The sequence below is a fragment of the Bombina bombina genome, chromosome 1, assembly GCF_027579735.1.
Source record: "Bombina bombina isolate aBomBom1 chromosome 1, aBomBom1.pri, whole genome shotgun sequence".
NCBI lineage: Eukaryota > Metazoa > Chordata > Amphibia > Anura > Bombinatoridae > Bombina > Bombina bombina.
Window position 1 is genome coordinate 1,336,988,537 of NC_069499.1, and position 26,392 is coordinate 1,337,014,928.

Below are 26,392 nucleotides of genomic sequence, written 5' to 3' on the forward strand. Positions count from 1 at the left end.
CAGCTCCCTTTTCCCTCTCCCTCCTTCATCACTGACAGGAAGTGATCCAGCCATGGGCCGCCCACCCGCCTCCCTCATATCCGTCATGCCACCAACAATCGGCACCATCGCTGGCCGATGCAGAGAGCTGCATCGGTTGCTAAAAAAAGGGTATTGCAGGATGCCTCAATATCGAGGCATCACTGCAATACCCTGAAAGCGTACCAGGCACGTCCTTGGTCATTAACTGACACTTTTTGTAGGACATGCCTGGCACGTCCTTGGATGTTAAGGGGTTAAGTAAATCCAAGGTCCTGAGGGGAAGAATGGGTCTCACATAGATCTGAGAAATTCTGTTCATATGAATAAATTGGAGCACCTTAATTCTTCACCTTCCTCCTGAGAGGCAAAGTTAAGACTGGGATACCAGATAGGTGAGAGGGATTAAAAGCTTGTGGAATGTTGGGAATCTTTGCTTTCCTCTAGTGACCAGGAGTAATAACTCATTGTGGGCTCTCACCACCTAATAAAAAATATATATATATATATATATATATATATATATATATATATATATATATATATAGTGGCTATAAAAAGTCTACACACTCCTGTTAAAATGTCAGGTTTCTGTGATGTAAAAAAATGAGACAAAGATAAATCATTTCAGAACTTTTTCCACCTTTAATGTGACCTATAAACTGTACAACTCAATTAAAAAAAACTGAAATCTTTTAGGTGGTGGGAAGTAAACAAAAAAAACAAAAATAATGTGGCTGCATAAGTGTGCACACTGGGGATGTAAGTGTGTTCAGAATTAAGCAATCACATTTAAAAACATGTTAAATAGGAGTCAGTAAACACCTGCCATCATTTAAAGTACCTCTGTTTAACCCCAAATAAAGTTCAGCTGTTCTAGTTGGTCTTTCCTGACATTTTCTTAGTCACATCCTACAGCAAAAGCCATTGTCCACAGATAGCTACCAAAACATCAGAGGGATCTCATTGTTAAAAAAGGTATCAGTCAGGAGAAGGGTACAAAAGACTTTCCAAGGCATTAGATATACCATGGAATACAGTGAAGACAGTCATCATCAAGTGGAGAAAAGATGGCGCAACAGTGACATTACCAAAAACTGGATGTCGCTCCAAAACAAGACAAGAAGAAAACTGGTCTGGGAGGCTGCCAAGAGGCCTACAGCAACATCAAAGGAGCTGCAGGAATATCTGGAAAGTACTGGCTGTGTGGTACATGTGACAATAATCTCACGTATTCTTCATATTTCTCGGCTATAGGGTAGAGTGGCAAGATGGAAGCCGTTTCTTACTAAGAAAAACATCCAAGCCTGGCTAAATTTTGCAAAAACACATCTGAAGTTTCCCAAAAGCATGTGGGAAAAGGTGTTATGGTCTGATGAAACCAAGGTTGAACTTTTTGGCCATGATTCCAAATTATATGTTTGGCCCAAAAACAACACTGCACATCATCAAAAGAACACCATACCTACAGTGAAGCATGGTGGTGACAGCATCATGCTTTGGGGCTGTTTTACTTCAGCTGGAACTGGGGCTTTAGTCAAGGTAGAGGGAATTCTGAACAGTTCCAAATACCAGTCAATATTGGCACAAAACCTTCAGGCTTCTTCTAGAAAGCTGAACATGAAGAGGAACTTCATCTTTCAGCATGACAACGATCCAAAGCATACATCCAAATCAACAAAGGAATGGCTTCACCAGAAGAAGATTAAAGTTTTGAAATGGCCCAGCCAGAGCCCAGACCTGAATCCGATTGAAAATCTGTGGGGTGGTCTGAAGAGGGCTGTGCATAGGAGATGCCCTCGCATTCTGACAGATTTACAGTGTTTTTGCAAAGAAGAGTGGGCAAATCTTGGCAATTCAAGATGTCCCATGCTGATAGACTTGCTGTAACAAAATCAAAAGGTGCTTCAACAAAGTATTAGTTTAAGGGTGTACACACTTATGCAACCATATTATTTTAGTTTTTTGTTTACTTTCCTCCACCTAAAAGATTTCAGTTTGTTTTTCAATTGCATTGTACAGTTTATAGGTCACATTCAAGGTGGAAAAAGTTCTGAAATGATTTATCTTTGTCTCATTTTTTGACATCACAGAAACCTGACATTTTAACAGGGGTGTGTAGACTTTTTATATCCACAGTATATATATATATACACAACTATGTATAAATAGAAAAATACCACTCAGTGAATTGTATAAAAGTAAAACAACATTTATTAGCAGCATCTTCAAATTACACCCATAACATTTCATTGTCTAACTGACACCTTTATCAAATGGTTTCAGATTTAATTTATTCTTAAAGTGAATGTAAATTTTCATCAAGTAGTGCCCAGTTTATAAAAATACTATTAAAAACAGGGGCACTTTCATTGATGAAACTTTACATTGCACCATATTTGTAGAAATACTTACCTCTTCGTCTTGAAAGCCGCTCCAGCGCTTTGCCATCCTGTCGCAAGCCTCATTTCTGACATAGGAAGAGGCTTGCGACGGGCGGAAAAGCGACATCATCAGCGATCCGGCTTTCAAGACGAAGAGGTAAGTATTTCTACAAATATGGTGCAATGTAAAGTTTCATCAATGAAAGTGCCCCTGTTTGTAATAGTATTTTTATAAACTGGGCACTACTTGATGAAACTTTACATTCACTTTAAACAAACAGTAGTATAATTTGTTTAAATTTAAATCGAATCTGAAACTTAGGACCCGATGCTATAAAGCTGACTGGGCTGGCGAGATTATTAAAGAATACTCGCCAGTACTTCTATTTCCATGGTGGAATGATCTAATGCCACTCTAAGGGGTGTATACTGCATTTTCATATGAAAAGGGCACAATAACATTTGTATTTTAAACATTATACAAAATTGAACTATTCACACCAAAAATTGTATTTTATCAAAAACATAAAATTTGTATGTAAATTACACAGGAATAAATCATATTAAAGGGACACTAAACCCAATTTTAGTAATTCTGTTTTACCATTATAATAATAATAATAACTAGTATTTATATAGCACCTTTCTCCCAGTGGGACTCAAATCGCTTTTTCAGCGCTTGCTCTCGGAATTAACCAAATCGGCAGCTGAATAGTAATTGTTGTTATTATTACCCAATTTAATGGTACTTATTTTATCGACCTCAGAAGGATGAAGTTGTAATACTAGTTTGTGCGTTTTTCTCTGCACGGGCCCGCAATATTGATTGCACACCCTCCGTTAACAAAAGCGCTCCACTTGTAATCTAGGCCGCAGTGACATATTTAATTTTTTTACCATCCACATTGTGTCTTCTTGGGGAGAAGCTGACAGATTTGTCCAGCTGTTCCATATCAATCTGCCAGGAGAAATGCAGCTTGACACTGCCTGGGTTCTGCATCTGATACCTACATTTAAAGAAATAATCCCATTAGATAAATGAAACAAATTCCTAATGCTCGATTGTTTCCATGCCTTTTTCATACTTACTTGTAAACTCGGGTCTGGTAAAGAAGAGTGTCTTTGAACTGCACCGGCTCACACTTGGCCTGATATTGTGCATAATCCACCATGGCACTGACCAGTAGTTCCAGCTCACGTGACAGTTCATCTAGCAACACATGGGCTGGCTCTGGGTCTGTCTCAATCACCTGAAAACAAAAGTTGTTATTCCTCATTTGCAACTTCTACTATGCTCAACTGAAGAACAGATTTAAAGTGAGAGAAAATGTGCCTGTGTGAACTGAAATTTTAAATAAAAGCATTTTTGCAGTATACTTCCATTATGAAAAATGCTTCTAGTAAAAATTATAACTGTTTCATCGGCATTCGCACACGTGCACCAGTATTCGCACACCACACCTTCACAGAAAGTCAGCACAGGCTAATATGACGCAAATGAAGTCTTCACTGACACAATACACAACAATGCTAGCTCCAGTTTTTGAATCCTGCTCCTTTAGTGACAGGTGGCATATGTGTGTATGCTACTGAAACACTAATAACGTTTGTTAGAAGCATTTTTGCTAAAGGATGTATATTGAAAAAGGCTTGTATTTAATAATTAAATGCATTTATGCACATTTTAATTTTGACCTTTCTATGCCTTTAAAATGAAAGTATACTTCTATATTCATGTTATAATACATTTTTTAGTGAACATTGCTCTGTAATAGAACCTAATGGATTATTCTGGATATTCTAATCTTCAAAAACTATATCCATGAAAATAAATCAGATGCAAACTATAGACTATATACTGCCTTAACCCCTTAATGACCGCAGCACTTTTCCATTTTCTGTCCGTTTGGGACCAAGGCTATTTTTACATTTCTGCGGTGTTTGTGTTTAGCTGTAATTTTCCTCTTACTCATTTACTGTACCCACACATATTATATACCGTTTTTCTCGCCATTAAATGGACTTTCTAAAGATACCATTATTTTCATCATATCTTATAATTTACTATAAAAATTTTTATAAAATATGAGGAAAAAATTGAAAAAAACACACTTTTTCTAACTTTGACCCTCAAAATCTCCTACACTTCAACAACTACCAAAAAACTCCCATGCTAAATAGTTTCTAAATTTTGTCCTGAGTTTAGAAATACTCAATGTTTACATGTTCTTTGCTTTTTTTGCAAGTTATAGGGCAATAAGTACAAGTAGCACTTTGCTATTTCCAAAAAATTTTAAAAAAATTAGCGATAGTTACATTGGAACACTGATATCTGTCAGGAATCCCTGATTAACCCTTCACATATATATATTTTTTAAAAGAACACAACCTAAGGAATTAAACATGGGGTATTTTGACTCTTTCCATGCAACTATTTTACCACCAATCTATGCCAAAGTTTGAAAAAAAAAAAAAAAATGGTGATTTTTTGACAAAATAGCAATTCAAGAATACATTTACTGAGAACGTTAAGGGTTACTGCCAAATAACACCCCAATATGTCTTCAGCAGCATCTCCTGAGTACAGTGATACCACCCATGTATAGGTCTGTTGGGTTCTCTGGGGGCTAAAAGGCCTTATTTTTAGGGGACGCATTCCAGTTTTTTAATTTGGAATTTTCACATCTGTCGTCATGCACCCATGTCCTATTTGGGACATTTCTGAAGCCGGACAATGCAAATTACCCCCATCAAACCATATATTTTTAAAAAAGTAGACACCCTAGGGTATTTCAAATGCTGGTATTTTAACACTTTGCATGCACTAATTCAACCACCAGTCTTTGTCAAACTTTTGGGTAGTCATTTTGGTGTGTTATTTTTCACACGCATTGTACTTTAGGCATGGATTCTCAGTTCCTGTTATATGTTACTGACCAAAAACACCTCAATATGTGTTCAACAACAACTTCTGAGTACAGTGATACCCCCCATGTATAGGTGTGTCGGGTTCTCTGGGGGCTAAAAGGCCTTAATTTTAGGGGGCGCATTCCAGTTTTTCAACTTGGAATTTTCACATCTGTCATCATGCACCCATGTCCTATTTGGGACATTTCTGAAGCCGGGCAATGTAAATTACCCCCATCAAACCATATATTTTTGAAAAGTAGACACCCTAGGGTATTTCAAATGCTGGTATTTTAACACTTTCCATGCACTAATTCAACCACTAGTCTTTGTCAAACTTTTAGGTAGTCATTTTTTTGCATTATTTTTCACACACATTGTACTTTAGGCATATATTCTCAGTCCCTGTTATGTGTTACTGCCAAAAAAAACCTCAATATGTATTCAACAACATCTCCTGAGTACAGTGATACCCCCCATGTATAGGTGTGTCGGGTTCTCTGGGGGCTAAAAGGCCTTAATTTTAGGGGGCGCATTCCAGTTTTTCAACTTGGAATTTTCACATCTGTCATCATGCACCCATGTCCTATTTGGGACATTTCTGAAGCCGGCCAATGTAAATTACCCCCATCAAACCATATATTTTTGAAAAGTAGACACCCTAGGGTATTTCAAATGCTGGTATTTTAACACTTTCCATGCACTAATTCAACCACTAGTCTTTGTCAAACTTTTAGGTAGTCATTTTTTTGCATTATTTTTCACACACATTGTACTTTAGGCATATATTCTCAGTCCCTGTTATGTGTTACTGCCAAAAAAAACCTCAATATGTATTCAACAACATCTCCTGAGTACAGTGATACCCCCCATGTATAGGTGTGTCGGGTTCTCTGGGGGCTAAAAGGCCTTAATTTTAGGGGGCGCATTCCAGTTTTTCAACTTGGAATTTTCACATCTGTCATCATGCACCCATGTCCTATTTGGGACATTTCTGAAGCCGGCCAATGTAAATTACCCCCATCAAACCATATATTTTTGAAAAGTAGACACCCTAGGGTATTTCAAATGCTGGTATTTTAACACTTTCCATGCACTAATTCAACCACTAGTCTTTGTCAAACTTTTAGGTAGTCATTTTTTTGCATTATTTTTCACACACATTGTAATTTAGGCATATATTCTCAGTCCCTGTTATGTGTTACTGCCAAAAAAAACCTCAATATGTATTCAACAACATCTCCTGAGTACAGTGATACCACCCATGTATAGGTGTGTCGGGTTCTCTGGGGGCTAAAAGGCCTTAATTTTAGGGGGCGCATTCCAGTTTTTCAACTTGGAATTTTCACATCTGTCATCATGCACCCATGTCCTATTTGGGACATTTCTGAAGCCGGCCAATGTAAATTACCCCCATCAAACCATATATTTTTGAAAAGTAGACACCCTAGGGTATTTCAAATGCTGGTATTTTAACACTTTCCATGCACTAATTCAACCACTAGTCTTTGTCAAACTTTTAGGTAGTCATTTTTTTGCATTATTTTTCACACACATTGTACTTTAGGCATATATTCTCAGTCCCTGTTATGTGTTACTGCCAAAAAAAAACTCAATATGTATTCAACAACATCTCCTGAGTACAGTGATACCACCCATGTATAGGTGTGTTGGGTTCTCTGGGGGCTAAAAGGCCTTATTTTTAGGGGGCGCATTCCAGTTTTTCAACTTGGAATTTTCATATCTGTCATCATGCACCCATGTCCTATTTGGGACATTTCTGAAGCCGGGCAATGTAAATTACCCCCATCAAACCATATATTTTTGAAAAGTAGACACCCTAGGGTATTTCAAATGCTGGTATATTAACACTTTCCATGCACTATTTCAACCACTAGTCTTTGTCAAACTTTTGGGTAGTCATTTTTTTTGTGTTATTTTTCACACACGTTGTACTTTAGGCATATATTCTCAGTCCCTGTTATGTGTTACTGCCAAAAAAAACCTCAATATGTATTCAACAACATCTCCTGAGTACAGTGATACCACCCATGTATAGGTGTGTTGGGTTCTCTGGGGGCTAAAAGGCCTTATTTTTAGGGGGCGCATTCCAGTTTTTCAACTTGGAATTTTCATATCTGTCATCATGCACCCATGTCCTATTTGGGACATTTCTGAAGCCGGGCAATGTAAATTACCCCCATCAAACCATATATTTTTGAAAAGTAGACACCCTAGGGTATTTCAAATGCTGGTATTTTAACACTTTCCATGCACTATTTCAACCACTAGTCTTTGTCAAACTTTTGGGTAGTCATTTTTTTGGTGTTATTTTTCACACACGTTGTACTTTAGGCATATATTCTCAGTCCCTGTTATGTGTTACTGCCAAAAAAAACCTCAATATGTATTCAACAACATCTCCTGAGTACAGTGATACCACCCATGTATAGGTGTGTTGGGTTCTCTGGGGGCTAAAAGGCCTTATTTTTAGGGGGCGCATTCCAGTTTTTCAACTTGGAATTTTCATATCTGTCATCATGCACCCATGTCCTATTTGGGACATTTCTGAAGCCGGGCAATGTAAATTACCCCCATCAAACCATATATTTTTGAAAAGTAGACACCCTAGGGTATTTCAAATGCTGGTATTTTAACACTTTCCATGCACTATTTCAACCACTAGTCTTTGTCAAACTTTTGGGTAGTCATTTTTTTTGTGTTATTTTTCACACACGTTGTACTTTAGGCATATATTCTCAGTCCCTGTTATGTGTTACTGCCAAAAAAACCCTCAATATGTATTCAACAACATCTCCTGAGTACAGTGATACCACCCATGTATAGGTGTGTTGGGTTCTCTGGGGGCTAAAAGGCCTTATTTTTAGGGGGCGCATTCCAGTTTTTCAACTTGGAATTTTCATATCTGTCATCATGCACCCATGTCCTATTTGGGACATTTCTGAAGCCGGGCAATGTAAATTACCCCCATCAAACCATATATTTTTGAAAAGTAGACACCCTAGGGTATTTCAAATGCTGGTATTTTAACACTTTCCATGCACTATTTCAACCACTAGTCTTTGTCAAACTTTTGGGTAGTCATTTTTTTTGTGTTATTTTTCACACACGTTGTACTTTAGGCATATATTCTCAGTCCCTGTTATGTGTTACTGCCAAAAAAACCCTCAATATGTATTCAACAACATCTCCTGAGTACAGTGATACCACCCATGTATAGGTGTGTTGGGTTCTCTGGGGGCTAAAAGGCCTTATTTTTAGGGGGCGCATTCCAGTTTTTCAACTTGGAATTTTCATATCTGTCATCATGCACCCATGTCCTATTTGGGACATTTCTGAAGCCGGGCAATGTAAATTACCCCCATCAAACCATATATTTTTGAAAAGTAGACACCCTAGGGTATTTCAAATGCTGGTATTTTAACACTTTCCATGCACTATTTCAACCACTAGTCTTTGTCAAACTTTTGGGTAGTCATTTTTTTTGTGTTATTTTTCACACACGTTGTACTTTAGGCATATATTCTCAGTCCCTGTTATGTGTTACTGCCAAAAAAACCCTCAATATGTATTCAACAACATCTCCTGAGTACAGTGATACCACCCATGTATAGGTGTGTTGGGTTCTCTGGGGGCTAAAAGGCCTTATTTTTAGGGGGCGCATTCCAGTTTTTCAACTTGGAATTTTCACATCCCATGCACCCATGTCCTATGTAGGACATTTCTGAAGCCGGCCAATGTAATTTACCCCCATCAAACCATATATTTATGAAAAGTAGACACCCTAGGGTATTTCAAATGCTGGTATTTTAACACTTTCCATGCACTAATTCTTTGTCAAACTATTAGGCAGTCATTTTTTGTGTGTTATTTTTCACACACATTGTACTTTAGACATGAATTCTCAGCTCCTGTTATGTGTTACTGCCAAAGAAGACCCCAATATGTGTTCACCAACATCTCCTGAGTACAGTGATACCACCTATGCATAAGTTTCTTGGCTTGTTCGGGGGGTGTAATGCCAAATGTCCAACATGCGTTTGTGATTTTTTTTTCACATTTAACATATTTTCTTTGCCTATTGTCTTTTTGGGGGTATTTTAACATACCCCAATTTATTTGTTTCCATGAATGTGCATATTTTCGAAATGTTGACACCCCAAGGTATTGTATATGGTGTGCTTTGATGCATTTGAAGTAACTGTTTTAGCTAAAAAAATTGGAGAAAGTGTATGGTGGCATTTTTTCAATTTTCATTTTTACACACACATTGCTTTTTGACTATGATTTAGGAGAGACTGTTGTAAGTTAGTGCAAAAAAATACTTCAGGTTGTTTTCTGCTAGGCACCCTGAGTACACCTATGCCCCCCATGCATAGGTTTGCCAGGATTTTGGGAAGGTTATGTTACAATTTTATGACTTGTGATTTTAGTTATTAAGTGAGAGTATTTCTTCTGATAGGCCTATCTTTAGTTTGGGGCCTATTGTAAACCCCACTTTTATTTATTGCCATGAATGTGCATATTTTTGAAATGTTGACACCCCAAGGTATTGTATATGGTGTGCTTTGATGCATTTGAAGTAACTGTTTTAGCTAAAAAAATTGGAGAAAGTGTATGGTGGCATTTTTTCAATTTTCATTTTTACACACACATTGCTTTTTGACTATGATTTAGGAGAGACTGTTGTAAGTTAGTGCAAAAAAATACTTCAGGTTGTTTTCTGCTAGGCACCCTGAGTACACCTATGCCCCCCATGCATAGGTTTGCCAGGATTTTGGGAAGGTTATGTTACAATTTTATGACTTGTGATTTTAGTTATTAAGTGAGAGTATTTCTTCTGATAGGCCTATCTTTAGTTTGGGGCCTATTGTAAACCCCACTTTTATTTATTGCCATGAATGTGCATATTTTTGAAATGTTGACACCCCAAGGTATTGTATATGGTGTGCTTTGATGGCTTTTTAGCCAAAAAAATTGGAGAAAGTGTATGGTGGCAATTTTTCAATTTTCATTTTTACACACACATTGCTTTTTGACTATGATTTAGGAGAGACTGTTGTAAGTTAGTGCAAAAAAAATACTACAGGTTGTTTTCTGCAAGGCACCTTGAGAACACCTATGTCCCCCATGCATAGGTTTGACAGGGGTTTTTGTAAAAAAAAAAAAAAGAACAGCCCCATTTTAGAAAAAAAAATATATTAGTGAAATGTAAAAATCTGGCACATTAAAAGTAAAAAAATAACAACAAAAAATTTAACAGTAAACATAACAAAAAAAAATAACAGCAAATGTATTTATTTTTAAAAAATTGACCATTGTATGGTACCGCTTGAAGCAGTCCCCAATGCAGAGTCCAGGCTGTCCAGGGCAATCAGGACAGTGATATACAGTGTCCCTTCTCTGCCCCCTCTTGGTACAGACTCTGCATTTTTTTTGTGGTCTCTGCTTTGCGGCAGTAGGGGGGATTTTAAAAATAAAATGAGTAGCCCCAACTCTGCTCTCTCCCATCACCGCCCGGGGAGCAGGTGCATCATGGTACAAAATCCCCGAAATGATCTGGAGCTGAAATTGTAAAAAAGTCTGTTTCATTCCGGGGTTTGCTTTTTTGAACAACAAAAAAGCGTTGTGGGTTGCAATCTGCATTAGGTAAATTGCAACCTTTTTGTACCAGGCCCTTGTCTTCCGCATAATTAGGTAGGGCTGCAGCAGCTGATCTGCCAGATCAACCCCACCCATATGTCGGTTATAAGACTTGATGCACACTGGCTTCCTTATGATCTCAGCTCTGCCACGTACAGAGACCGCCACCGTCCTCTCTGTGTGGATGGTGGTAAGAAGGTATACATCCTTCTTGTCTCTGTACTTAAGTGCCAACAGCTCCTCTTGGCGCAGAGCTGAGGTCTCCCCCCTTCGTAGCCGGGTGCGTACAAGTTGTCCTGGGAAACCTTTGCGGTTCTTTTTAATAGTACCGCAAGCTACTGTATCAAAGCAATACAGTAGATTGAACAAAAGGACACTTGTATAAAAATTGTCTAAGTACAAGTGATACCCTTTGTTCATTAGGGGTAATATCAGGTCCCAGACAATCTTGCCAGTGGTTCCCATATGTTCTGGGCAACCTGGAGGGTCAAGGTGGCTATCCTTTCCCTCATACACCCGGAAGGCCTGAGTATACCCAGTCTCGCTCTCACAGAGCTTATACACCTTTACCCCATACCTGGAGCGCTTGGAAGGAATATACTGCTTGAATCCCAGCCTTCCCTTATACTTCATCAGGGATTCATCAACGCATATATTCCTTCCAGGTGTATAAGCCTCTGCAAACCTGGCAGAAAAGTGGGTAATCAGGGGGCGGATTTTATACAGCCTGTCAAATTGGGGATGCTCCCTAGGAGGGCACAGGCTGTTGTCACTGAAGTGCATGAAATGAAGAATCATTTCATATCTCTGCCTCGACATACTCTGGGAGAAAATGGGGGAAGAGCAGATGGGGCTACTGCTCCAGTAGGAGCGAACGGAGGGTTTCTTTATGATGCCCATCAGCATAGTCAATGCCCAGAATTTTTTAAATTCTGGCACATTGATGGGGGCCCATTGCTGCTTTGCCAAATATGTTTCAGGCTTTGCAGCACGGTACTGATGGGCATATAAATTAGTTTGGGCGACAATGTTCCCCAATACATCATCACCCAGAAACACCTCCAGAAACTGTTGGGGGCTAAAACCTGCCAAATCTATATTTATGCCAGCATTTGCTGTGAAGGGTGGGATATCTGGCCTCTGGAGATGAGGCGTTACCCACTCTTCAGCGGCAATGGCAGCAACACGCCTCCTTCTAGCAGGGGCGCTGGCAGGGGGGCTAGCAGGGGGGCTGGCAGGGGGGCTAGCAGCCACAGATACATCACTATCAGTTGAGACTGCATCTAATGATGTATCTGAGCATATGGCAGGGTCAAAATTGGGGTCTGAGTCAGACATAGAGGCATCTGACTCTGACGCAAGGATGGCATATGCCTCCTCAGCACTATATGTTTTCTTTGACATTATTGTATCTGTCACAGAAAACCAAAATTAATTAATTAACTAAATGGCCTTTGTTTTTTTTTTAAAAAAAGTACAGCTATGCTAATGCCAGTGATTTATAGCGATCACTGGCAAGCTAGGGGTTAAATACTCTTTAAATTAAATTAAATTAGCTAAATGGCTCTGAAAGGAGCCTTTGGATTTTTTAAAAATTACAACAACAAAAATTAACCCCTAAAAAAATGCACAGACAGCAAAAAAGTACAGCTATGCTAATGCCAGTGATTTATAGCGATCACTGGCAAGCTAGGGGTTAAATACTCTTTAAATTAAATTAGCTAAATGGCTCTGAAAGGAGCCTTTGGGTTTTTAAAAAATTACAACAACAAAAATTAACCCCTAAAAAAATGCACAGACAGCAAAAAAGTACAGCTATGCTAATGCCAGTGATTTATAGCGATCACTGGCAAGCTAGGGGTTAAATACTATTTAAATTAAATTAAATTAGCTAAATGGCTCTGAAAGGAGCGTTTGGGTTTTTAAAAAATTACAACAACAAAAATGAACCCCTAAAAAATGCACAGACAGCAAAAAAGTACAGCTATGCTAATGCCAGTGATGTATAGCGATCACTGGCAAGCTAGGGGTTAAATAGTCTTTAAATTAAATTAAATTAGCTAAATGGCTCTGAAAGGAGCCTTTGGGTTTTTAAAAAAAATACAACAACAAAAATTAACCCCTAAAAAAATGCACAGACAGCAAAAAAAAGTGCAGCTGTGCTACTGCCAGTGATTTATAGTGATCACTGGCAAGCTAGGGGTTAATGGCTCTGAAAAGAGCCTTTGGATTTTAAATTTTTTAACAAATAAAAGAAATAAATCTCTCTCTGCTAAAATACAGGTCTCTCTCTCTCTCCAACAAAAACATAATTTATGCTTACCTGATAAATTCCTTTCTTCTGTAGTGTGATCAGTCCACGGGTCATCATTACTTCTGGGATATTACTCCTCCCCAACAGGAAGTGCAAGAGGATTCACCCAGCAGAGCTGCATATAGCTCCTCCCCTCTACGTCACTCCCAGTCATTCGACCAAGGACCAACGAGAAAGGAAAAGCCAAGGGTGAAGTGGTGACTGGAGTATAAATTAAAAAATATTTACCTGCCTTAAAAACAGGGCGGGCCGTGGACTGATCACACTACAGAAGAAAGGAATTTATCAGGTAAGCATAAATTATGTTTTCTTCTGTTAAGTGTGATCAGTCCACGGGTCATCATTACTTCTGGGATACCAATACCAAAGCAAAAGTACACGGATGACGGGAGGGATAGGCAGGCTCTTTATACAGAAGGAACCACTGCCTGAAGAACCTTTCTCCCAAAAATAGCCTCCGATGAAGCAAAAGTGTCAAATTTGTAAAATTTGGAAAACGTATGAAGCGAAGACCAAGTTGCAGCCTTGCAAATCTGTTCAACAGAGGCCTCATTCTTGAAGGCCCAAGTGGAAGCCACAGCTCTAGTAGAATGAGCTGTAATTCTTTCAGGAGGCTGCTGTCCAGCAGTCTCATAAGCTAAACGAATTATGCTACGAAGCCAAAAAGAAAGAGAGGTAGCGGAAGCTTTTTGACCTCTCCTCTGCCCAGAGTAAATGACAAACAGAGAAGACGTTTGTCGAAATTCCTTAGTTGCCTGTAAGTAAAATTTTAGAGCACGGACTACATCCAGGTTGTGCAGTAGACGTTCCTTCTTTGAAGAAGGATTTGGGCATAAAGAAGGAACAACAATCTCTTGATTGATATTCCTGTTAGTAACTACCTTAGGTAAGAACCCAGGTTTAGTACGCAGGACTACCTTATCCGAATGAAAAATCAAATAAGGAGAATCACAATGTAAGGCTGATAATTCAGAGACTCTTCGAGCCGAGGAAATAGCCATTAAAAATAGAACTTTCCAAGATAACAACTTTATATCAATGGAATGAAGGGGTTCAAACGGAACGCCCTGTAAAACATTAAGAACAAGGTTTAAACTCCATGGTGGAGCAACAGTTTTAAACACAGGCTTAATCCTGGCCAAAGCCTGACAAAAAGCCTGGACGTCAGGAACTTCTGACAGACGTTTGTGTAAAAGAATGGACAGAGCTGAGATCTGTCCCTTTAATGAACTAGCAGATAAACCCTTTTCTAAACCTTCTTGTAGAAAAGACAATATCCTAGGAATCCTAACCTTACTCCAAGAGTAACCTTTGGATTCACACCAATATAGGTATTTACGCCATATCTTATGGTAAATCTTTCTGGTAACAGGTTTCCTAGCCTGTATTAAGGTATCAATAACTGACTCAGAAAACCCACGTCTTGATAAAATCAAGCGTTCAATTTCCAAGCAGTCAGCTTCAGAGAAGTTAGATTTTGATGTTTGAAGGGACCCTGTATCAGAAGGTCCTGTTTCAGAGGTAGAGACCAAGGTGGACAGGATGACATGTCCACCAGGTCTGCATACCAAGTCCTGCGTGGCCACGCAGGTGCTATTAGAATCACTGATGCTCTCTCTTGTTTGATTCTGGCAATCAATCGAGGAAGTAACGGGAAGGGTGGAAACACGTAAGCCATCCTGAAGTCCCAAGGTGCTGTCAGAGCATCTATCAGGACTGCTCCTGGATCCCTGGATCTGGACCCGTAACGAGGAAGCTTGGCGTTCTGTCGAGACGCCATGAGATCTATCTCTGGTTTGCCCCAACGTCGAAGTATTTGGGCAAAGACCTCCGGATGAAGTTCCCACTCCCCCGGATGAAAAGTCTGACGACTTAAGAAATCCGCCTCCCAGTTCTCCACTCCCGGGATGTGGATTGCTGACAGGTGGCAAGAGTGAGACTCTGCCCAGCGAATTATCTTTGATACTTCCATCATAGCTAGGGAGCTTCTTGTCCCTCCCTGATGGTTGATGTAAGCTACAGTCGTGATGTTGTCCGACTGAAACCTGATGAACCCCCGAGTTGTCAACTGGGGCCAAGCCAGGAGGGCATTGAGAACTGCTCTCAATTCCAGAATGTTTATTGGCAGGAGACTCTCCTCCTGACTCCATTGTCCCTGAGCCTTCAGAGAATTCCAGACGGCACCCCAACCTAGAAGGCTGGCGTCTGTTGTTACAATTGTCCAGTCTGGTCTGCTGAATGGCATCCCCCTGGACAGATGTGGCCGAGAAAGCCACCATAGAAGAGAATTTCTGGTCTCTTGATCCAGATTCAGAGAAGGGGATAAGTCTGAGTAATCCCCATTCCACTGACTTAGCATGCACAGTTGCAGTGGTCTGAGGTGTAAGCGTGCAAAGGGTACTATGTCCATTGCCGCTACCATTAAGCCGATTACCTCCATGCATTGAGCCACTGACGGGTGTTGAATGGAATGAAGGGTGCGGCAAGCACTTTGAAGTCTTGTTAGCCTGTCCTCTGTCAGGTAAATCTTCATTTCTACAGAATCTATAAGAGTCCCCAGGAAGGGAACTCTTGTGAGTGGAACGAGTGAACTTTTCTTTTCGTTCACCTTCCATCCATGTGACCTTAGAAATGCCAGCACTAACTCTGTATGAGACTTGGCAGTTTGAAAGCTTGAAGCTTGTATCAGAATGTCGTCTAGGTATGGAGCTACCGAGATTCCCCGCGGTCTTAGTACCGCCAGAAGAGCACCCAGAACCTTTGTGAAGATTCTTGGAGCTGTAGCCAATCCGAATGGAAGAGCCACAAACTGGTAATGCCTGTCTAGGAAGGCAAACCTTAGGTACCGATAATGATCTTTGTGAATCGGTATGTGAAGGTAAGCATCTTTTAAATCTACAGTGGTCATGTACTGACCCTCTTGGATCATAGGTAAAATTGTCCGAATAGTCTCCATCTTGAACGATGGAACTCTTAGGAATTTGTTTAGGATCTTTAAGTCCAGGATTGGTCTGAAAGTTCCCTCTTTTTTGGGAACCACAAACAGATTTGAGTAAAACCCCTGTCCCTGTTCCGATCGTGGAACTGGATGGCTTACTCCCATTAACAAGAGCTCTTGTACGCAGCGTAGAAACGCCTCTTTCTTTGTCTGGATTGTTGACAATCTTGACAGATGAAATCTCTCTCTTGGAGGAGAGTATTTGAAGTCCAGAAGGTATCCCTGAGATATTATCTCTAGCGCCCAGGGATCCTGAACATCTCTTGCCCAAGCCTGGGCGAAGAGAGAAGTCTGCCCCCCACTAGATCCGATCCCGGATCGGGGGCCCTCAATTCATGCTGTTTTAGGGGCAGCAGCAGGTTTCCTAGTCTGCTTGCCCTTGTTCCAGGACTGGTTAGGTTTCCAGCCTTGTCTGTAGCGAGCAACAGCTCCTTCCTGTTTTGGTGCAGAGGAAGTTGATGCTGCTCCTGCTTTTAAATTACGAAAGGAACGAAAATTAGACTGTCTAGTCTTGGCTTTGGCTTTGTCCTGAGGCAGGGCATGGCCTTTACCTCCTGTAATGTCAGCGATAATCTCTTTCAACCCGGGCCCGAATAAGGTCTGCCCTTTGAAAGGTATATTAAGCAATTTAGACTTAGAAGTAACATCAGCTGACCAGGATTTTAGCCACAGCGCCCTGCGTGCCTGAATGGCGAATCCTGAATTCTTCGCCGTAAGTTTAGTAAGATGTACTACGGCCTCCGAAATTAATGAATTAGCTAGTTTAAGGACTCTAAGCCTGTCCGTAATGTCGTCCAGAGTAGCTGAACCAATGTTCTCTTCCAGAGACTCAATCCAGAATGCCGCTGCAGCCGTGATCGGCGCAATGCATGCAAGGGGTTGCAATATAAAACCTTGTTAAACAAACATTTTCTTAAGGTAACCCTCTAATTTTTTATCCATTGGATCTGAAAAAGCACAGCTATCCTCCACCGGGATAGTGGTACGCTTAGCTAAGGTAGAAACTGCTCCCTCCACCTTAGGGACCGTTTGCCATAAGTCCCTTGTGGTGGCGTCTATTGGAAACATTTTTCTAAATATCGGAGGGGGTGAGAACGGGACACCGGGTCTATCCCACTCCTTAGTAACAATTTCAGTAAGTCTCTTAGGTATAGGAAAAACCTCAGTACTCGTCGGTACCGCAAAATATTTATCCAACCTACACATTTTCTCTGGTATTGCAACTGTGTTACAATCATTCAGAGCCGCTAACACCTCCCCTAGTAATACACGGAGGTTTTCCAGTTTAAATTTAAAATTTGAAATATCTGAATCCAGTCTGTTTGGATCAGAACCGTCACCCACAGAATGAAGCTCTCCGTCCTCATGTTCTGCCACCTGTGACGCAGTGTCTGACATGGCCCTAATATTATCAGCGCACTCTGTTCTCACCCCAGAGTGATCACGCTTACCTCTTAGCTCTGGTAATTTAGCCAAAACCTCAGTCATAACAGTAGCCATATCCTGTAATGTGATTTGTAATGGCCGCCCAGATGTACTCGGCGCTACAATATCACGCACCTCCCTCTGAGCGGGAGATGTAGGTACTGACACGTGAGGCGAGTTAGTCGGCATAACTCTCCCCTCGTTGTTTGGTGAAATTTGTTCAATTTGTACAGATTGACTTTTATTTAAAGTAGCATCAATACAGTTAGTACATAAATTTCTATTGGGCTCCACTTTGGCATTGCAACAAATGACACAGGTATCATCCTCTGAATCAGACATGTTTAACACACTAGCAAATAAACTTGTAACTTGGAAATACAATTCAATTAGAATAATATTAAAACGTACTGTGCCTTTAAGAAGCACAGAAGATCTATGACAGTTGAAAATTAATAAATTGAAACAGTTATAGCCTCAATCCTTGTAAATAACACAACTTTAGCAAAGGTTTAATCCCATTAGCAAAGATAACAAATTCTGAAAGCAGGAAACAAATTACAGAATAAACGTTTTTTATCTCAGTCAAACTATAATTCTCACAGCTCTGCTGAGAGAAATTACCTCCCTCAAAATAAGTTTTGAAGACCCCTGAGCTCTGTAGAGATGAACCGGATCATGCAGGGAATACAATGAGTTGCTGACTGAAATATTTGATGCGTAGTAAAAGCGCCAAAAAACGGCCCCTCCCCCTCACACACAGCAGTGAGGGAGAACAGAAACTGTCAGAAAACAGATTAAACAACTGCCAAGTGGAAAAATAGTGCCCAAACATTTATTCACTCAGTACCTCAGTAAATGAAAACGATTTTACATTCCAGCAAAAACGTTAAACATAATCTCTAGTTATTAAACAGCTTTATGTATTTCTTACAGTGTAATTCTAGTGAAGTACCATTCCCCAGAATACTGAAGTGTAAAGTATACATACATGACATTATATCGGTATGGCAGGATTTTCTCATCAATTCCATTGTCAGAAAATAAAAACTGCTACATACCTCTATGCAGATTCATCTGCCCGCTGTCCCCTGATCTGAAGTTTACCTCTCCTCAGATGGCCGAGAAACAGCAATATGATCTTAACTACTCCGGCTAAAATCATAACAAAAACTCTGGTAGATTCTTCTTCAAACTCTGCCAGAGAGATAATAACACACTCCGGTGCTATTTTAAAATAACAAACTTTTGATTGAAGATATAAAACTAAGTATAATCACCATAGTCCTCTCACACATCCTATCTAGTCGTTGTGTGCAAGAGAATGACTGGGAGTGACGTAGAGGGGAGGAGCTATATGCAGCTCTGCTGGGTGAATCCTCTTGCACTTCCTGTTGGGGAGGAGTAATATCCCAGAAGTAATGATGACCCGTGGACTGATCACACTTAACAGAAGAAATAGCAAGTGAGGAGAGGGAGGGAGATCCACACTGATCAGAGTCAATATTTACAAATATTGACCTGATCAGACAAATGGGAGATTTTATTATTATTTTTTTTTTTTTCTAAGAAGGCTCAGATTGGGTGACCCTAGCTTGCCCCTATGGTGAGACAGGCTAGGGACACCCCCAGAGGCCCCATGATGCACTGGGCATCGCCATTTTGGAAGCCTCATGGGGGAGGGGGGGGGCTATATGTGGGGGCTTTTTTATTTTATATTTTAATTTTTTTTTGCCCATTTTTTATTTTATTAATACACTAACTAAGTGCCTCGACCCACCGAGGCACTTAGCACACTAGCAGAGCATCGGAAGCGTGTCCGATCGCTTCCGATGCTCTGCTGCACTGCCGGGCTCCACGTGGAGCAAAACCGGAAGTGATCAATCAAGGGGGAGTGATCAATCCGGTCCCGGCACTCCGTAACAGCACTGCAGGGATGCCTAGACATCGAGGCATCCCTGCAGTACTGTAATAGTGCCTGGAAGCGATCTTGATCGCTTCCAGCACTCACTTTAGCCGAGGACGTGCAGGGTACGTCGTCAGGCGTTAACTGCCTTTTTTTTTCAGACGTACCCTGCACGTCCTCGGTCACTAAGGGGTTAAATGTACATGAAACCCAAATTTTTTATTTCATGATTCAGATAGAGAATACAATTTTAAACAACTTTCTAATATACTTCTATTATCTAATATGTTTCATTCTCTTGGTATCATTGGTTGAAGGAGCAGCAATGCACTACTGGTTTCTAACTGAACACATGGGTGAGCCAATCACAATCAATATATATATGCAGCCACCAATCAACAGCTAGAACCTAGGCTCTCTGCTGCCCCTGAGCTTGCCTAGATAAACCTTTCAGCAAATGATAACAAGAGAAGGAAGCAAATTAAATAATAGATGTAAATTGGAAAGTTGTTTAAAATTGTAATCTCTATCTGAATCATGAAAGAAAATTTTTGGGTTTCGTGTCCCTTTAAGGAGGCTAGTTGTTTCACAATGTATAGCATTATTAATAAAAAGTACATTCCTCACTTCACACTTGCACAACTTTTTTCATTTTTCACCTTCAGCTTTTTTGCTGATAACACCCAAGTATATTCTTTGTTTCCATAGTATTATTAAAGAATTACATCTCTTCTTGCCTTATGAATGAGATTCTGCTTATCCTATTATATTCTGGTCTTAAATTTTCTTAACTTATTTTTATTTGGCTACCTAAGAACCCTAGTGTTAAACTTTTATGGCAGATTATGCATGAAACATCTAATACTGTAGAGGCGGCTTGGTGCTGAACTCTCAGGCACATACTTTTCTTTTGGCTGGATGTTGGGTGCCAGGGCTCTTGTTAGCATCTACCCATCTAACAGTTCTCATACGATCATCCCAATCAGCAACTTGGTCAAGAGGCATGGGGAAAGAGATGCGTGATACTATGCACTTCACGGGTGATTTGCTGATGGCAACAACTGCGTCTGACTTAAGTGTAACAGTCACATCTTTTGCACAGCCTGAGTGGAGATGTCCCATCTAAAGGAAATATACAAATATGGGTGTGTGTAAACTGGATGAAGTTGCAAAACTATTGTATATATATAAAAATATAAATATTTTTAAGGTAAAATAATACTTTTCTCAGAATAGCAAGTATTAAAATGCAGACGTTCTATAATAAGAAATTAGCTTTTTTACCATACCTGAGGTGAGAAGCTTAGAGGGGCTTCTGAAGGCCACTCAAACCTCATGGCATCCATACTGTGATTGGTCATGGTGAAGGTCACTTGGTACTGCTTGCCAACATGACAGTCTCCAAAGTAGATGTGATCGGTACGAGTAGCTACATGGGGAAGAATCATGTATGAAACAAGCATTCCACATTCAACACAGTAAAGGAAATCATCAGAGGTAACTATTCATAAAGGGAGCCTGTATCATTCATATTCTTGCAGTCAATTCATTTTGTTTATGATGAATCTGGCAGTTATGTCCAGAATGTGCAATTAGTAGAAATTATTCCTTGACAAACAGGGCCAAAAACGTAATGGAAATATTTAATAATTAGTAACTTTTGTTGGGTAGAATCATTTTATGAGTATTTCCAATCCTTACCTTGTACTAAATCATCTTCAAGTGGTCCCTCAAGCAAGACAGCTTCTCCTGGGCTGGGAATGTTATCAAGAGTAAGTTCCTCCTGATAACCTTCACCCACCAGCTGCACAAAGTTCTGCTCATATTGGTTGTCCAGCACAGAGAGACGGAGCTGATTCTCAAAGCGCCGAGCTGAGGTTGGTCGGAAAAGAACTTCAAATTCTGCTGTATCTCCCGGATGAAGGTTTAAGGACGCAGTATGAGCTCTGCGAACTAACAGCATGGAGACACTTATGTGAAGAGATGGCTACAACTGACATAAATAACAGCGCAACCTATAAAGGTTTAAAGCCTTATGAAAAGTATTTTCATTACTTAATGCTATACTGCTGTTCACTTTAGGTAGCCTAGGTCATTTCAAATTATTTAGCAAATTAATAAAAAAAAATGTTTTTTTTATTTATGACAAAATATAGTTTCCATCAATAAATTCAAAACATTACGCATTGCACAGTACAAACGTGGAAGACTTTGACAAGTTTCTTTACATTTGTGTTCATTAAATTTTGCCACGAACGCCGTACCGCTCAAAGCCCCAAGCCGGTTAGTATCCAAACCGGAAGTGTGTAAAGGGAAAGTGGTAGTGGAGCACAGGGGGTGCACGCCGCTGTTAGCAGCCGGTTCCGCTGCTGTAATACAGCATGAAAAACAAAGAGTGCGGCAGCAACAAGCAGAGGCAAAAATTTTTTTGTATGTTTAAAAATACAATACTTTATTGATCCATTAAAAAGCCATTAGGCAAAATATATATAGATACAAAGGGTAGCAGGATAGGAACCTCCTTACATGTTTCGTGCCTATGCTTGGCACTTAATCATAGGAGTAAGATTAAGTGCCAAGCATAGGCACGAAACATGTAAGGAGGTTCCTATCCTGCTACCCTTTGTATCTATATATATTTTGCCTAATGGCTTTTTAATGGATCAATAAAGTATTGTATTTTTAAACATACAAAAAATCTTTTGCCTCTGCTTGTTGCTGCCGCACTCTTTGTTTTTCATGAAATTTTGCTTTGTTATATAACATTTTTTATAATGGAAAAAACAAAAATTATGCTTACCTGATAATTTCATTTCCATCTGTGGGAGGAGAGTCCACTGCTTCATTCATTACTTGTGGGAATTAAGAACCTGGACACCAGGAGGAGGCAAAGCCACCTCAGCCAAAGGCTTAAATATCTCCCCCACTACCCTCAACCCCCAGTCATTCTGCCAAGGGAACAAAGAACAGTAGGAGAAATAACAGGGTATAAATTGTGCCAGAAGAATAAAATTAAATTTAGTTCCACCCACCGGAGAAACGGGCGGGAGCAGTGAACTACTACTACTATTTCCTGATTGATGTTACGATTCGACACGACCTTGGGAAGAAAACCCAATCCAGTGCGAAGAACAGCCTTATCAGTGTGAAAAACCAGGTAAGGAGGCTCACATTGCAAGGGCGCTAACTCAGACTCTGCGAGCCGATGCAATAGCCAGTAGGAATAGGAATTTCCAGGAAAGAAGTTTAATGTCAAGCGCATGCATAGGCTCAAACGGAGCTTTTGAGCCCTCTGCAAAATCTTAAGAACTAAATTTAAGCTCCAAGGAGCAGCAGAATTTCTAAAGACAGGTCTAATCCTACACAGGGCCTGAACAAAGGACTGAATATCAGGAAGCTCCGCTAGCTTCCTGTGTAACAGTACAGATAAAGCCGAAATCTGACCCTTTAAGGAACTGGCAGCAAGACCCTTATCCAGTCCATCCTGGAGAAAGGAAAGAATCCTGGATACCCTAACCTTGTGCCAGGGGTATCCTCACACCAGGACAAGTAGGTCCTCCACACCTTATGATGCGCCGAGTGACCGGCTTCCTGGCTTGAATGAGAGTATCAATCACTCTCTCCGAAAATCCTCTCTTGGCTAAGACTAAGCGTTCAATCTCCATGCAGTCAGCCTCAGAGAATCGAGATTTTGGTGTAGAAATGGACCCTAAACCAGCAGATCTCTGCAACAGGGTAACCTCCATGGAGGAGATGATGACATCCCCACCAGATCCGCAAACCACGTCCTCCACGGCCACGGTGGAGCAATCAGAATAGGCAAAGCTTACTCCTGCTTGATGCGGGCCACTACACAAGGTCGAAGTGGCAACGGTGGAAAAATGTAAAGTAGGCTGAACTCCTAGGGCACCGCTAAGGCATCTTTGGACTGGGACCCGTATCTGGGTAGCTTGAAGTTAAGTCTGGACGCCATGAGGTCTATCTCCGGCGTCCCCCATCTGTTGCAGATCTCCACGAACACCTCGGGATGGAGAGACCATTCCCCTGGATGAAATGATTGTCTATTGAGAAAATCCACTTCCCAGTTGTTCTTACCAGGAAAGTGGATCGCTGAGAGCGAACAATTGTGGTTTTCTGCCCATTCCAGAATCCGAGATACTTCCCTCATGGCTAGGGAGCTTCTCGTTCCCCCCTGATGTTTTATGTAAGCCACCGAGGTAATGATGTCCAACTGGAACCTGATGAATCGGGACGACCCCAGGGGGGGTCAAGCACTCAGAGCGTTGAATATCGCCTGGAGTTCCAGAATATTTATCGGTAGACTCGACTCCTCTCGAGTCCACCTGCCCTGTGCCATTCTGATACCCCAAACAGCTCCCCATCCTGAAAGACTTGCATCCGTGGTCACAATCTCCCAGGATGGTCTGAGGAAGGATGTCCCCTGGGACAATTGTCCCAGACGGATCCACCAAGAGAGGAATTCCCTCGTTCGGATGTCCAAAGATATCTGTTGGGATAGATCTGAGTGATCGCCGTTCCATTGTCTCAACATGCACAACTGAAGAGGCCTGAGATGGAAACTGGCGTATGGAATGACATCTATGCTGGATACCATGAGCCCAATCACCTCCATACACCTGGCCATAGATGTCCTTGAGGAGGTCTGAAGGGCAAGACAGCTCAACGCAATCTTGCAACGTCTCTGATCTGTCAAGAATATCTTCATGGATAAAGAATCTATTATCATACCCAGGAATTCCACCCTGTTGCTGGGAACAGGGTCGGCTCCAGAACGAATGAAATGGGGAGCATTTTTTTTTCACGAGGGGGCACGCATTTACAAAGCATGTATGAGAGTCAAAATAAGAGCAGACCTACATATTCTGCAGGAAAGTGTAGCTTCTGGCTGGCTTATCCCCCACTATTAACATTTGGAGAATATGTGCTAAATCACTAGTTAAAAGAATGAAGTCTAAATCCTATGCAGTGCACTAAAACAGAGCCATTAAACTTGAGACCCCCAGTGCAATAGCTCCTTAAAAACAATTCACCTCTTAATCACCATGATCCAAAACCCTTAAGCTCATTCTCAAATCTCAATCATGTCCCCTAAATAGCCATGCACCCAACCCCCCCAATGCAATTAACACCTTTGTTTGCAATAGCAGTGAGGATACTAGGTTTTCAGGTACTGGTAATATTAGTAGATTAGATTTAGCTATACCTGTTTTGCAATAACTAATGGATATCCGGCTACTTAATACAACCTATGTACTGTGAACCTATAAGAATATGATTGTATCATATAAATATAAGTCTATAAATGGCTACCGGCTTTTATCGACGCCTCAAAAGTGCACTGTGATCTTATGCTGGGCCTAAGATCACAGTGCACTTTTGAGGCGTCGATAGAAGCCAGTAGCCATTTATAGACTTATATTTATATGATACAATCATATTCTTATCATGGTCTATTGTTTAAGAAAATGAGTAACTCATGATAGTTAGGTAAAATTAATAGGGTTAAAGTCCAAAAAGTCTCTAATTAACTTCCAATTCCAAATAAGAGGTTAGGACACGGAGCTCCTTTCAGATGTGTGATGTGACCTCACAGTTCAGCAGCTAACTCCGCCCCCAGCATGCAGCATTACATAACAATTCATTATTTTATTTATTATTTTTAAAGCGTATGATCATATCAATATTTTTTGAGGGGGCACAGCATTCCATTTGGGTGGGCATTGTCCCCCAATGCCCCCCTTGGAGCCGACCCTGGCTGGGAACCAGAGAACTCTTTCCTTTGTTTATCTTCCATCCGTGGGATTGAAGGAGAAGGAGAAGAGCCCTTGAGTGTTCCTCTGCGAGACTGCAGGACCGAGCCTGGACCAGGATATCGTCCAGATAAGGAGCCACTGCAATATCTCTGGCTCTCGCCACCACGAGCAGTGCTCCCAGAACCTTCGTAAAGACTCTTGGGGCAGTCACCAGACCGAACGGTAGGGCCACAAACTGGAAGTGTCTAGAAATGTGAATCTTAGGAACCTGAAGTGATCCTTGTGGATTGGTACGTGAAGGTAAGCATCCATCAAATCTATTGTCGTCATGAACTGTCCTTCTTTAACTAGGGGCAGAATCGACCTGATCGTCTCCATTTTGAACGTTGGGACTGACAGAAACTTGTTTAGACACTTTAGGTCCAGAATAGGGCGAAACGTGCCCTCCTTCTTTGGGACCATGAAAAGGTTTGAATAATACCCCAGACCTCTTTCTGCTAGAGGGACTGGGACAATTACTCCGAGAGAGGAGAGATCCCTCATGCATCCTAGGAAGACGTCTCTCTTCTCTGGATTTGATGATAGGTTTGACAGAAGGAATCTGCCTCTGGGCAGATGAGTCTTGAATCCTATCCTGTAACCCTGGGCTATGACCTCCAGAACCCAAGGGTCCTGAACGTCTCTTATCCAGGCCTCCGCAAAAAGAGATAGTCTGCCCCCTATACGATCCAGAGATGGATCGCGGGGGGGGGAGGCACCCCTTCATGCCGATTTTGTCTTGGCGGGCTTCTTGCTCTGCTTGGATTGCTCTGTCTTCTCAGCAGGCTGCTGGCGTTGAGACTTGTCCGAACGAAAGGGACAAAAAGTAGACCCCATAGGCTTATTCTTATCCTACGGTAGGAAAGCACCCTTGCTACCCATGACCATGGATATGATAGAGTCCAGGCCTGGACCAAAAAGAACCTTCCCTTTAAATGGGAGGGAAAGTAATCTAGACTTGGA

General features: G+C 40.9%; 1 protein-coding gene across 1 annotated transcript in view; it reads right to left on the reverse strand.

Annotated features, from left to right (window-relative positions):
- Positions 1–26,392, reverse strand: part of HYDIN (HYDIN axonemal central pair apparatus protein) — a 595,027-nt gene that overhangs the window by 127,708 nt on the left and 440,927 nt on the right. The window contains 5 exon segments of the mRNA XM_053719498.1: positions 3,300–3,409; positions 3,492–3,652; positions 20,520–20,738; positions 20,906–21,045; positions 21,318–21,569. Coding sequence (XP_053575473.1) covers positions 3,300–3,409; positions 3,492–3,652; positions 20,520–20,738; positions 20,906–21,045; positions 21,318–21,569 — 882 coding nt within the window.